The 14,058-nt window shown below is 35.9% G+C and overlaps 2 protein-coding genes across 2 annotated transcripts; one reads left to right on the top strand and one right to left on the bottom strand.

Moving 5' to 3' along the window:
- Window positions 1-4,411: 4,411 nt before the first annotated feature.
- LOC106382077 (endoglucanase 5) lies at window positions 4,412-8,521 on the top strand. Its single transcript, XM_013822037.3, has 8 exons — window positions 4,412-5,769; window positions 5,906-6,319; window positions 6,616-6,702; window positions 6,788-6,952; window positions 7,045-7,168; window positions 7,280-7,443; window positions 7,520-7,889; window positions 7,970-8,521. Exons 1-8 carry the CDS (start codon window positions 5,557-5,559, stop codon window positions 8,305-8,307), a joined length of 1,875 nt encoding a protein of 624 aa, XP_013677491.2. The 5' UTR covers window positions 4,412-5,556; the 3' UTR covers window positions 8,308-8,521.
- Window positions 8,416-11,490, bottom strand: LOC106382078 (nucleolin 1). The gene is made up of 14 exons (XM_013822038.3): window positions 11,364-11,490; window positions 11,218-11,266; window positions 10,831-10,994; window positions 10,613-10,696; window positions 10,440-10,535; window positions 10,171-10,362; window positions 9,950-10,081; window positions 9,820-9,858; window positions 9,652-9,737; window positions 9,458-9,578; window positions 9,286-9,383; window positions 9,025-9,201; window positions 8,696-8,940; window positions 8,416-8,618 (listed from the first exon to the last, which is right to left on the bottom strand). The coding sequence occupies exons 1-14, from the start codon at window positions 11,385-11,387 to the stop codon at window positions 8,590-8,592; spliced, it is 1,536 nt and encodes a 511-aa protein (XP_013677492.2). The 5' UTR covers window positions 11,388-11,490; the 3' UTR covers window positions 8,416-8,589.
- Between the last annotated feature and the right edge of the window lie 2,568 nt (window positions 11,491-14,058).

Genomic DNA, 14,058 nt, shown 5'->3' with positions numbered 1-14,058 from the left:
ACGATGATTGTGGGTTTGACAGTAGACGAAGTGTTGAATCTCGCATTCCGTACGTGGCCTCAAAAGACCGAGGATTAAGAATTAGAAAAGAGGTGGGGGTGATGAAAAGCAGCAAAGGAAGACATTGCTATTTATAGGATTAGATTTGAGTAAAATTGGGGAAGAGAGAGTAGAATTGAATGAAACATAGTGGAAGGTATGTTTTAAGTGGCGTTAATGGTAATCATAATTACGTCGGTTGAATTTTGATCTCAAATGTTACAGCGTATTTCTGGAGGCGGTGGAATTCAGGTTGGAGTTAGCAGCGGACTGTGCAAGGTCAATAAAGGCGGGTAGGAGAAAGAAACATGTTAGTCCAAGCAGCAAATGTGGGTTTTAAAACGAAAGGCCCAATAAGATTAAATGAGACACAGAACTTTGATTCCTAGATAGGTGTCGCATTCTCCTTTCTCTAACTGATGACGTGGCGCTTTAAGAAGAGAATAAAGTTCTTCTTTATAGTATAAGATTGTTGAGACGCATATTAGTAATTGTTTCACACTGAGAAAATCTAAACCACAATTTGATGTGCAGTAGAAGTGTGCAGCTTTAACATTCATGCATTCATAAATTAATAATTAAAAGACAAAATAAACATTAATTAAGGAGTTCTAATATCTATTCCCTCGAGGATTCCGCCGAAAATGACATATTTTCTTGTAGTAACGGTCGTATTAGTATCCAAGTTATTAAGAGCAAAACTAATCTCCATACCAAAATTTCCACATCCGACCACAAGAAAATTTTGACCTTTAAAGTAACATCAAGACTTGTACTAACTCAAATGCACAATCTCACCGGAGAAAGTATGAACCCACATCACCGCTGGAATATACTTTTCTCCGTTCTCCTCAGTCGCAACCACCACAACTACGACCAGTACAACCTCCGGAGTTTTTGGTACTTGTTGGAGTTTCTGGTGGTTACAACTGAAAAGAAAAGAGATTGGTATCTTCTAGACTTGATACTTTCACCGGTGAAAATGTGCATTCGATTCGGTAAGTCTGTACGTGACTTTAAAGGTAAAATTGTTCTTGTAGTTGAAGGTGGAAATTCTAAAATTAATTAATATATTTAAATATATAAATCTGATTCGGATATATTTGGATGCCCAAAATATTTCAGTTCAGATCGGGTTCAGTTTCGGTTCTCTATATACCAAAATTTGAACCCGTTTGGATATTTAACCAGTTTTGAATCGGGTTCGTTACTACTTTTCAGATCGGATTTGGTTCGGTTCTTCGGGTTCAGTTTTTTTATCCAGCCCTACTTGGAGGGATCTCCATACATAAATAAAATAACATTTCCTCACCATCAAAATCACCAATCCGTCAACAATAGTCATCGGAAAATACTTAAGAAATGACATCCCCAAGTATACTTCATCTTTGGCCAATACATGCACTTGTACAAATTTGGAGAATGGATTGAATAAAACGACATATGGTAACGAAAAAATTAAGAATATTAAAAATTTAATGGTTAAGGATTTATTAAAAAAATTGAGAAATAATAATTTGTTTTCTTTGTTAAAGTTGAAGAAACCAAAGACATTGATAAGACTCTTTTTGTACTAAGCTAGCTGAACCACAATTTAACATGTAATAGAAGTATGCAGTTTTTACGTTCATGCATTCATAAGTTAATAATTAAAAGACAAAGCAACATTAATTAAGTTATTTAAGGAGTTCTAATATCTATTTCCTCGAGAATTCTGTCAAAAACACATCTCTTCTTGTAGTAACAGCCGTTTTAGCATCCACGTTATTAAGAGCAAAACTAATCTATATACTAAAATTTTCTTCTCCGACCACAAGAACATTTTTACCTTTAAAGTTACATCCAGACCTGTACTGACTTGAATATACAATCTCACCAGTAAAATCATCAAGCATTTTCACCGCCAGAAAATACCCTTCTCCGTTCTCTCCAGTCGGAACTACCACAAACTCCAACCAGTACAACCTCCGAGTTTGTGGTACTGGTTGGAGTTTCTGGTGGTTGTAATGGAAGAGAAGACATATATGTATCTTCTGGCGATCAAAGGGTTTGATACTTTCACCGGTGAAATTGTGAATTCGAGTCAGTATGGTTTGGACGTGACTTTAAAGGTAAAATTTTCTTTTGGTCGGCGGTGGAAATTCTGGTTTGGGGAATTGCTTTTTAGATTTATATATGATAATGCTAATCACTATGATCTTTGGCTAGCTTAGTACAATATGAGTTTTATCAATGTCTTTGGTTTCTTCAACTTTAACAAAGAAAACAAATCTTTTATTTCTCATTTTTTTAATAAATGCTTAATCAATAAATTTTTTAATATTCTTATTTTTTTCGTAACCATTTGTTGTTTTCCATTCTCTAAATTTCTACATGTGCATGTATTGGCCAAAGAAGAAGTATACTTTGGGATGCCATTGCTTAAGTATTTTCCGGTGACTATGGTTACACATTAGTGACAGTGCTGGCTACGGTAAGGTTATTTATCTCCAGAGATCCTTCCAAGTATGGATTCTTCTGACCAAACCAAGGTCCTTTTGCCACCGAACTCTTAAATAGAAAAACTCCAGCCATCGATGTCGAAACTGTCCATAAGATTGCCAAAAGGCAAGATTCAGGTACCTTCCATAGTCCATCAAATTTTATATTCATCTTTATTAATTGATTACTTATAATTTGATTAATTATGAAATATATAATGTTATTATCAGTAAAATACTTAAATTATATATATGAAAATGGAATATAAATATATAATAAGTGAAAAGAAGAAAAAATATTTCAAAAAGGAAAATTGAAAAGAATTAAAGGAAAATACATAAAATATAATGTACATTTTTCATATGGCATAATTCATTTCTGGAAATGGGAAAAATACTTTTGCATATCAATAAGAAAATATAATAAAACATTTATGTTGTGTATATTTTTATTTCTTCGTTTTCCATAGATCAAAGATTCACGAAAACTTGATTTTCTTTCTGAAAAGTATAAATACAACAATTTGAAAACAATCGAACATGATCATCCCCTATATATTATTTGAGAAACATTACAACTTCTTTTTGTAGCCACGTGTCATCGACCACTAGGATGATTCTTATAATCATTAGAGAAATATGTTGGTCCATCTAATTATATAATAAACTTTTTATTAAACTTACAATAAATTCATTATTAATGTATTTTATTATTTTCTTAAATAGAATTTACGGAATTGCCTAATGTGGCTAAAGTATATATGACAATTAATGATTTTGAATAATAAAGATTTGATAAAAATTATTGTATCTTCTATCATATTTGTTTAATATTAAACTATTAAATAAATTAAACAACCACAATAACCATATAATAAAAAAATTAGATTTTTCTGTATATGTTATATTTTGAATTTTTAAAAACGACTATAAATTACTAAAACTGTTAAAAGTCTCACATTCAAATGATTACAAAATTATATAATTAAAAAGTATAATTTAATTAATTATTAAGATTAATATATATATATATATATATATCGTTTTAAATTAAACTATAAACCATATAAAATACATAAATCTTATAGTTTCAAAATTTATTTTGAACAATTTTTTGGTAAAAGTTTTGAACGAACATTGACAACTTATTTTTTAAAAAATTAAAAAAAATTAAAACTATTAATCCCACAATGAAAATTTTGTTATCAGTAATTTAATTTTTTTTCTATAAAAAATACAAATGATCAAAAAAAACTATATGAGTAGAAATCATCATTTAATAGACATTAATATTAAAAATATACTAAAATGTACTATGTATGTTAGTATCATTTAAATTTAATTACATATTTTATCAAATATTAAAAATATATATTTTTAGATTAATAAAATTGATTTATATGTTCGCACCAATTTAATTATATATTTAATAGTTGCTGACTTTTAATACATTAAATAATTTTTATATATAATGTTTATTCCGCGCAAAGCGCGAATCTTAATCTATTTAACTATTGTTGGACTATTAGGTAAAGCCACCATCTATGACTTTTGGACTTTTACGACATAACAAAAATCCATAGGCTGTTTAAATAATTGTTGGAACAACTGAAAACATTAACAAAAAGAATACTAAATTAGTTACCAGTTTTATAAGGTAGACAAAAGAAGAAAATTATGTCGAATTGATGGTTTGCTCTTGCAGGTTTTTGAAGAAACTTGAGCGATTAAAAAAGTTGAACGAATAGTTAGGGTTTTAACAGAAAAAATAGACAATCTAATTGAGCTGTAGAGGATAGTTTTTTTTTCTTTGGGCTAAATGTAAATTTTAATAGGTGCACAATATATTTTAATGAATGCACATTTAAAATTCTTTTACAATTACATTAATTTAACAAAAAATTATTGGCGTCTGTGCACCCTTTCTACTAAGTGGCTTCATACCACAATTAGTAGTCATGGAAATATGCTCAACCAATGGTCTTCCAAGAACAGTAAGAGCAACTGGAGTCAAATACATAAGCTTGATGGACTTATCTTCTACTCTATTGCATTATTAAGGACTACTAAACGCATCGTCCGCCATTGTCATACGTCACTAATATCGTTCAAGGGAGGGCGCCTTTGTTTAGGTTGCTCACGGTGCCGGGCTCCCGACCTCGACCACTCCGGTTGCTTTGGTCCGTGCTCGTTTTTGTTGCTTACCTGGTTTCTAGTCCGTGCTCCTGTTGGGGGTTAATCTTTTGTCGCATTAGGTTTTAATTTTTAATGTTTAGTTTAAATTTCGTAATTTACTACTAGTTTTCTTTATAATTTCTGTCACAAACTTGAAAATTGGTATAATATTTAACGTTTTACCAAAAACAATGTAGCAACACACAAATAAAATCGCCAAAACGATTGAATTTATATATAGATTACATATAAAGTACAATATTATCAAATTGATGTTACGATATTGTTGGAGTGCGGTCTAATCGCACATCCTAGTTCAAACATGTTACGAAAACGACAACGGTGGAACATATAAATCATTTAAAAGACAAAGGAAAAAAAGTATCGCAAGATGTGAAGACCAACGAACGAAAGCTTGCCTGTTGACACAACAAAAATCAACCCATATATTATTCTTAAAACAATTCTAAATTATTTTTATACAAGATACATTCTTCTATTCTTCTATTCTTCTATTCATATAGATGGTCGATATCACGTTCACGGCTAATAAGAAATACACGTGGTAAGTCAATATTGGTTCAGCTTCGGCATAAAACTCTCAAGGTACAACGTGAGAAGCTCTAAGAAAACGTGAGAGCCACACAACTAGTATATTATCAAACAACACAAAACACACACGAACACAAATTAAGACAGAGACAATGATTGTTCAGACAAATGTGTACCTACATGATTCTGTTCATTCCTCTCTCTCACCAGGGACACAAACTCTCTCTCTCCAATATATATACCAACTCGCATCACACAATTCTGAACAAAGAACATTTCTTGGGAACTTAAAACTAACATTGATAGAGAAATGAGTAAGTTTGGTGGGTCTTTGTTGGGTGTAAGCCTATTACTGACCGTTCTTCTAGCGGCAGCCACCACCGCCGCAGAGTACTACAATTACGGAAGTGCCCTTGACAAGACCTTCTTGTTCTTTGAGGCTCAACGATCAGGGAAGTTGCCTGCTACTCTACGCGTCAAATGGCGTGGCCATTCTGGTCTCAAGGATGGTCTTGCTCAAGGCGTAAGTCCCATATAACATACTCACATTGCTTACATATAATTAATGTTCTTGGATTTATACATGTTTATTTAAAACAAACCAGTAAAAAAATAGTTTATCTAATGATACTGAGGTTGGTGTATATATGAATGAACAGGTGAGCTTGGAAGGAGGATATTATGATGCAGGAGACCATGTGAAATTTGGTTTACCAATGGCTTTCTCAGTGACAATGCTATCGTGGGCTGCGGTTGATAACCGGAAAGAGCTATCCGGTCTGAACCAGATGCAACAGACATTGTGGTCAATCCGATGGGTTACTGATTACTTCATCAAAGCTCATCCTCAGCCTAATGTTCTATGGGGTCAAGTTGGAGATGGACAATCAGACCATTACTGTTGGCAACGTGCTGAAGACATGACAACTTCCAGAACAGCTTATAAGCTTGACCAGTACCATCCTGGCTCAGACTTAGCTGGTGAAACCGCTGCTGCTTTTGCCGCTCCTTCTTTGGCTTTCAAGCCTTATAACTCCTCTTACTCTACTATCCTCTTAAGCCATGCCAAAGAGGTTTGTTTTTCTTCCTCTCGGTTTGGTTTGGTTTATTTTGGTTTGGTTATTTCCTTCCTCCGTTTTTCTCATTTGAAATGTCAATGGTTTTAGGCAGTTGTTTGGTTATGTTTATTTTGGTATCACAAATTTTGAGCTTTGGTCAAAGTTCCGGTTCGGTTTTTGATTAGAAATCCGGTTTAACTTACTTTGTCCACACACTATGAACCGGTCGGTTTAACTTACTTTGTCCACACACTATGAACCGGTCGGTTAAGATTCTGAACATTTGGATCTTTGTTGTTGTGTGTTTTCAGCTCTTCTCATTTGCTGACAAATACAGAGGATTATACACTGATTCAATCCCAAATGCAAAAGCTTTCTACATGTCATCTGGTTACTCGGTGTAACACCTTTGATCTAATCTCTCAACATTTTTCCTTCTCTGAATTCTCTGATAACAGTCTATATTGTGTAAATGTTTTGAAGGATGAGCTTCTTTGGGCTGTAGCTTGGCTACACCGTGCCACCGGGGACCAGTACTACTTAAAATACACTATAGACAATGCCGGTTACATGGGTGGAACTGGCTGGGGGATGAAAGAGTTCTCTTGGGATAACAAATACGCTGGTGTTCAAGTCCTTCTCTCCAAGGTAAACCAAAACTGGTTTCTTCAAAAATATTCTTTTGCCAGTTTCAAGAATGCTAATCATGATTTTTGTTTGATTTCTGTATGTGTGCATAGGTCTTGTTAGAAGGTAAAGGCGGTCCGTATACTTCAACATTGAAGCAGTATCAGATGAAGGCTGATTACTTCGCTTGTGCTTGTCTCAAGAAAAATGGTGGCTACAACATTCAAACAACTCCTGGTGGCTACAACATTCGAACAACTCCTGGTATGTAAACTAGTACAGCTTTAAGTCATAAACAAATCTAATGGCTAGTAAAATCTGCTGAGTTCTTTAATGGTGACATTACAGGTGGTTTGATGTATGTTAGAGAGTGGAACAATCTGCAATATTCATCTGCGGCTGCGTTTCTTCTTGCGGTTTATTCTGACCATCTCTCTGCAGCAAACGCTAAACTCAACTGTCCTGATGGTTCGGTTCAACCTCAAGCACTTCTAGACTTTGCTAGATCTCAGGTAAAACCAAATCTTTCAAGAACCAAAACATTTTTCTTGATTTTAGTGCAGTAACCCAGTTTTTAACCACTTGCAGGCTGATTACATTCTTGGAAAGAACCGTCAAGGAATGAGTTACTTAGTTGGATATGGACCAAAATATCCAATCCGAGTTCACCATAGAGGCGCTTCGGTCCCGTCAATCTTTGTTCAACGTTCTTCTGTGAGCTGTGTACAAGGATTTGATTCTTGGTATAGAAGGTCTCAAGCTGATCCTAATGTTATCTATGGTGCTCTTGTTGGTGGACCAGACCAGAATGATAACTATTCCGATGACCGGACAAACTACGAGCAATCAGAACCAACTCTCTCAGGAACAGCCCCACTCGTTGGTCTATTTGCTAAACTCTCTGTAGGGTCTTACGGAGGAGGATATTCCAAACCTTACCAAACAACAAAACAACAAGGTTAATTTCATTTTTACTGCTATGCACGTCTTGTCTTTTCAAGCAGTGTCTGATTCTTATTTTTCTGAAAAATCTCACAGCTACCTCTTACAAAGCAACACCAACAACATACACTCCAAAGCAATCAGGTGCACCAATCGAGTTTCTGCATTCAATAACTGCCAACTGGATGGCTGGGAACACGAGGTACTACAGACACAAAGTGATCATCAAGAACAGTTCTCAGAAACAGATATCGGATCTCAAGCTTAAGATTGAAGACCTCTCGGGACCAATATGGGGTCTAATCCCAACAGGGCAAAAGAATACCTACCAGCTTCCTCGGTGGCAAAAGATTTTGAGAGCCGAACAAACACATGATTTTGTCTATGTACAAGGTGGTCCTCAGGCTAAAGTATCAGTCTTAAGTTACTACTAACTTTATTAACATTCTGGGAAATGTAACTTTGCATCCTTTTGAGAGATGTTTATGTCTACTTATTAATCAAAATAACTTGTAGGATTAACGAAGGGAAAGACAATGATATAACAGCAAAAGTACTCAAGACTGAGCTTAATTTAACATTAACACCAAAAATTCAACGGTTCTGAGAAAAAGAAAAAAAAACAAAAACAAAAAAAAGACACTGAAGTATCATAAGTTAAGACTTAAAAAAAACATAAAGAGCATTCATTATCTTCTACAAGCTTTACAAGCTTTCTACTCGTCGCTGAAGACAGTCTTCTTAGCTGCCACAATAAACAAAGAATCAGTGAGAAGTTGGGTTCTTGAACAAAGATCAAATAAACAAATTCATGTTAAATACCTTGAGAAGTGAAACTAGGCCTTCCACGACCGTTGTCTCTTCCTCTGCCACGGAAATTATCTCTTCCTCTGCCACGACCACGGAAATTATCTCTTCCTCCGCTCCTTCCACCATTGAATCCACCACCACTATTGTTGTTCTCCTTCTGTCTAGGCTGATCAACGACGATATTCCATCCTCCCATGTCACTACCATTAAGTTCAAACGCCTTCTTTGTGCCTTCTTTGAATTCAACGTAAGCAATTCTGTTAAAAAATAAAAACAAAACAAAAAAAACTAGTTAGCATCATGAGAAAGTGGTAACAGTAAAGTGGAGTAATGTCACACACCCTCTCGAACCACCAGTTTCACGGTCAATGGGAACAGAGACCCTTGTGATCTCTCCACATGAAGCAAAGTGTTCCCTCAAGGCGCTCTTGATATCATTCGGAGGGAGAGAAGAGTCAAACCCCTTCACGAAAACCTCTTCGCCTCCACCACCACCGCTTCTGAAGTTATTACCAGTGCTGTAATAATTTGCCAAAAAGAGAATCCTATCAACACAAGAACATCAAAGTTCCAACAAAAGAAAACTGAAAAAATTAACTTACCCGCTCTGTGGAGTGTAAGCGGGTCTTTCACCCCTCTCTTGAGCAACATCAAGACGAAGTTCACGACCGAGCAGAGGTCTACCGTGAAACTCAAGTGCCTAAGTAACAAATGATTTAATCAGCAATCGACTTTGATGTTTCATCATAAGCAAAAAAAAACTACTACTATCACCTTCTGTGCTTCTCCAGCGCTTGCAAACTCAACATGGCCAAAGCCTCTGAAACGGCCATCATCCTTGTTCGTAGCAAATCTAACATCAACAACTTGGCCAGCTTCCTTGAAGAATTCCTCACTGTATACGAAAAATTAAGTTATGAAAAATGAAACTGCACAGAGAAAGAGATTTAGAGGACAGTGCTACTTACACATCGGATCTTTCAACTTGGAATGGGAGATTGGCAACAAAGAGTGTCTTTGTTCCTCCTGCAGCAGGAGTCGATGGTGTCTTTGGCTGAAACGAAAATTAAATTATAAGCATGAGATAGAAAGAGATTACAGCACCTACAATGTTAAGAGAAGGGATTATTCTTTACCTGATGCTTCTCAGCATCCACCATTTCTACGTCAGAGCTCTGTTTTCATTAAAGGGAGTCACTTTCCATAAGCCAACAGCAAGTAAAAGACATAAACAACCAAATAATAGGCAGGAAGCATTGCTCGAACCTTCTTCTTAGGGGTTTCTTTCTCATCCTCACTCTCAGACTCCTCAGAGCCAGAGTCATCGCTACTGCTATCCTTCTCAGCCGTCTTGGTACCTTCTTTAGCCTTTGGTGCAGTCTTTTCATCTTCACTTTCCTGCAAATCAACCAATCAAACACGTGGTCAATGAATCAATTCTGTCATTAAACGCTGGTTAATGATCTCGTTAAAGAAGAGAAACCAACCTCATCAGAATCTTCCTCAGACGAATCTGAACTGCTTGAAGCAGCTTTGGTAGCAACAGGCGCTGCCTTCTTAGCAAGAGGTTTCACCTTCTCATCCTCGGATTCATCTTCTGAATCCTCCTCAGAGGATGAAGAATCCTTCGCAGCTGGCTTAGCTGCTGCAGCAGGTTTCTTGGTAGCAGCAACTTCTTCCTGAGAGAAAAGGTAACAACAGTCTAATGTGTTAGCGAAAAAAGCAGGCTAAACTTGTATAGTAACCAGAAACTAACCTCATCTGAAGATTCCTCCTCAGAAGATGATTCATCCTTTGCCTTCTTTGCAACAATTCCGTTGGTAGAAGCAACAGCCTTCTTTTGTGCGGGTTCCTTCAGAAACAGAATTAAAGGTTTTAGCAACATGCTTCACATGATAAATTAACAACAAAGTGATAAACAGCTCTTACATCATCTGAAGAAGAGTCGTCAGCGTCATCATCACTGCTTGAAGCAGCCTCCACGGGAGCCTTCTTGGCAGGAACTTTCTTAGCCTAACACAATTTAATCATGGCAAACAAGAACAGGGTCCTTCAAAAGAATCTCATATACAAAACAAAGCTTAAAGTAAACATAATTTAAGTTTTCAAACAATTGAATCAACCATGTGACTATTAAGACATTATACCTTGTCCTCTTCCTCAGAATCAGAGGAATCAGACTCATCAGAGCTCTCCACCTTCTTGGGCACCTTCTTCTCAGCTTTTTCCTTTTGAACAGCAGCTACCAAGTCTTTCTTCTGCTTCTTAAGGTTCACTTTGGTTTCCAAATCATCCTCAGGCTCTCTCTTACCTGAATAATAACAACAAACAAAGTTACAAACCCTTCAGAATTAAACGATTACATCAACAAAAGGGTTCAACAATAAAGATTAAGCCATCAATATAATTCAAACAGAACACAAAAGCAAGCGTTAGAAATATTACATTACAAAACAATTGAACAGGATATCAAATAAGGCTATGGGTAAATTGAAGTAAAGAACTTTATCCATATAGAACCATAAAGTTGTTACCTTTCTTCAAAGGTTTTGTGGCCTTAATGGCAGCAGGGGCTGCTTCAACCTGTAAATCACGTAACACAAACAAAGTTTCATTAAAATTTCGAGACAGAGTACAAAGAAAGAACAAAGTAGAAAACCCAGGAGGAGAAGAAGATTACTTTGGTGGCGGACTTTTTACCCATGGCGAATTTGAGAACTGCTAGGTTTAAAGCAGAGAGAGGGCAAATAAGCTGCGTAAGATATTTTTCGGTTTAGGGTTTTAGGAGTTTGTATTTATAATCGTTTTGATTTTGGTTTGGGGATATAGTTGTCTTTTTCGTTTTCACATCTAACGGCTATCTCCTTGCGCGTGTTATTTGATCTGTGCCGTCCATGTGGCAGAAGTCTGATTATGGAAACAGATTTTACTTGATATATGTGGCAGAAGTCTGATTATGGAAACAGATTTTACTTGATATATGTGGCAGCTGTACAGCTGTCAAATGGTCCGTCCATAGTCTAAATGGACATGACCAGTTTGGACCATTTCAATTTTGGACACTAATGGATGGTTCATATTTGACAATAGTCTAAACAAATGTCCAAGATCAGTAAAGACCATGTCCATTTATGCCCATGGACACCTAATAAAATTTATAATTATTTTTTAATTATTAGTTTAGATCTTATTTCTAAAATTTTGAAATTATGTTTACTTTCCAAAATTATAAAAGTATTTTTTTTCTTGTCAAAACTGTAAAACTATGTTTTCTTTTCAAAGCCGAGAAATTGCGTTTTCTCGCCAAAACCGAGAAATTGTGTTTTCTCGCCAAAACCGAGAAATTGTGTTTTCCCGCCAAAATCGAGAAATTTCGTTTTCCCGCTAAAACCGATAAATGGCGTTTTCCCGCCAAAACCGAAAAATTGCGTTTTCCCGCCAAAACCGAGAAATTGCATTTTTCCGCCAAATTAATGAAATACATTTTTCCGTCAAAATTGTGAAATTATGTTTTCCGTCAAGATCGTAAATTTTTTATTTTAACGATAAACTATTGTTTTGGGTTAAATTGTAAAGTTATGTTTTCTTTTGTTAAACGCGTAAAAACATGTTTTAGGAAGTCCATAGACACCCATTGTCCATTTGGTCTTCGCCCAATTGGACCATGTACCAATTGGTCTTTTGTCCAGTTGGACCATTTATTAATGGGCACGTCCATAGTCCGCCCAAAATAAATTGGTCTGGGCTAGCTCATGGTCAGCCCGCCCAGTTGACACCTCTGGGCAGCGGCTAGATCAAAATGGGCTGAGTTTTATTAGGCTTGTAGTGGGCTGGGCTTTTGTTTCTTGCTCTGTCCTGCCTTGAAAAAATGTCATTTATATAAAACCTACTTCTTTGCCTTTTCTTTTTTACTTCCAGAAACATTTTAAGAAATCAACTAGATTTTAATCCGCTTTCAAAGTGCAGATTTGTTTTCCTCTTAAACTTTTTATTTAAAATTAGAAAATAATTGTGAAATGTAATATTTTTATTTTATTTTGGATGTGCCTCAACAGTGAAATTCTGAATGTGCTTCCATCACTACAAGAAAACACATGCTTAACGACGAAAATTAACGAGGAAAAACAATCCTCGTAAATTTGCGTCGAGTTTACGACGAATTTACGTGAAAAACTAAAGTCATCGTTATTTCCTCGTAACGTAACGACAAAACTGTTTCGTCGTAAAGTGGATGTAACTTTACGAGTATTTTACGAGGAAAAACTATTTCCTCGTAAATACGACGTAAACTTTGCGTGGTATTTACGAGGGAATAGTTTACGTGTATTTAGCGAGGAAATTTTTGAATCCACCAACTTTATAGGTGTTACACGTTTTTTTTGCCCACCTAATTAATTTTCGTCGTAAATTCATAGCAAAATTACAACTACCAGATTCGAATTTTCCTATAAATATGGATGTTTAAACATCATTTTAAACACACCAACAACAAAAAACGTGAAAGAAAAAAAAATGGCTGGCTCCGGGAATATTTACGAGTTGCGGAAGTGGATGTATATGCATAGAGATGCTAACGGGAGAGTGACGAAAGAATACCTTGCGGGTCTGGAGACATTTATGCATCAAGCAGATTCAACACCGCTCGCCCAAGAAAGTGGTAAGATGTTCTGTCCTTGTCGGAAATGCAACAATTCGAAACTGGCAAACCGTGAAAATGTTTGGAAGCATTTAATAAATAGAGGTTTCACGGCAAATTACTATATCTGGTTTCAACATGGAGAAGGTTTTAATTATGATCAGAATGAAGCTAGTAGTAGTAATAGCAATTTTCAGGAAAAAGAACCGGTTGATCATCATTTGCATAATGAACATAGTTACCAGCAAGAGGAGATGGTAGATTATGATAGGGTTCATGATATGGTAGCTGATGCATTCGTAGCTCATGATGGAGATGAAGAACCTAATATAGATGCAAAAAAGTTTTACGAAATGTTAAACGCGGCGAATCAACCACTTTACAGTGGTTGTAGAGAAGGTCTCTCTAAATTGTCGTTAGCTGCTAGAATGATGAATATTAAAACTGATCACAATCTACCTGAAAGTTGCATGAACGAATGGGCGGACTTGTTTAAAGAGTATTTGCCGGAAGACAATGTGTCTGCTGATTCTTATTATGAGATTCAGAAACTGGTTTATAGTCTTGGGTTGCCTTCTGAGATGATAGATGTTTGCATCGACAACTGCATGATCTATTGGGGAGATGATGAGAAGCTAGAAGAATGTCGATTCTGCAAGAAGCCACGATTCAAGCCGCAAGGACGGGGACGTAATAGGGTACCATACCAAAGGATGTGGTACCTACCAATTACAGACAG

This window comes from Brassica napus, chromosome C6 (genome assembly GCF_020379485.1).
Source record: "Brassica napus cultivar Da-Ae chromosome C6, Da-Ae, whole genome shotgun sequence".
Taxonomy (NCBI): domain Eukaryota; kingdom Viridiplantae; phylum Streptophyta; class Magnoliopsida; order Brassicales; family Brassicaceae; genus Brassica; species Brassica napus.
This window is presented reverse-complemented; position numbering and strand designations above follow the sequence as displayed.

Excerpts from the sequence above, each read along its gene's own strand:
- LOC106382077 (XM_013822037.3), top strand. The coding sequence starts at position 5,557 with ATGAGTAAGTTTGGTGGGTCTTTGTTGGGTGTAAGCCTATTACTGACC. Across the intron at positions 7,169-7,279 it reads CAACATTCAAACAACTCCTG|GTGGTTTGATGTATGTTAGA; the intron begins GTGGCTACAACA and ends GTGACATTACAG. Across the intron at positions 7,444-7,519 it reads TAGACTTTGCTAGATCTCAG|GCTGATTACATTCTTGGAAA; the intron begins GTAAAACCAAAT and ends AACCACTTGCAG.
- LOC106382078 (XM_013822038.3), bottom strand. The coding sequence starts at position 11,387 with ATGGGTAAAAAGTCCGCCACCAAA. Across the intron at positions 10,697-10,830 it reads ATTCTGAGGAAGAGGACAAG|GCTAAGAAAGTTCCTGCCAA; the intron begins GTATAATGTCTT and ends AAATTGTGTTAG. Across the intron at positions 8,941-9,024 it reads GAAACTGGTGGTTCGAGAGG|AATTGCTTACGTTGAATTCA; the intron begins GTGTGTGACATT and ends ATTTTTTAACAG.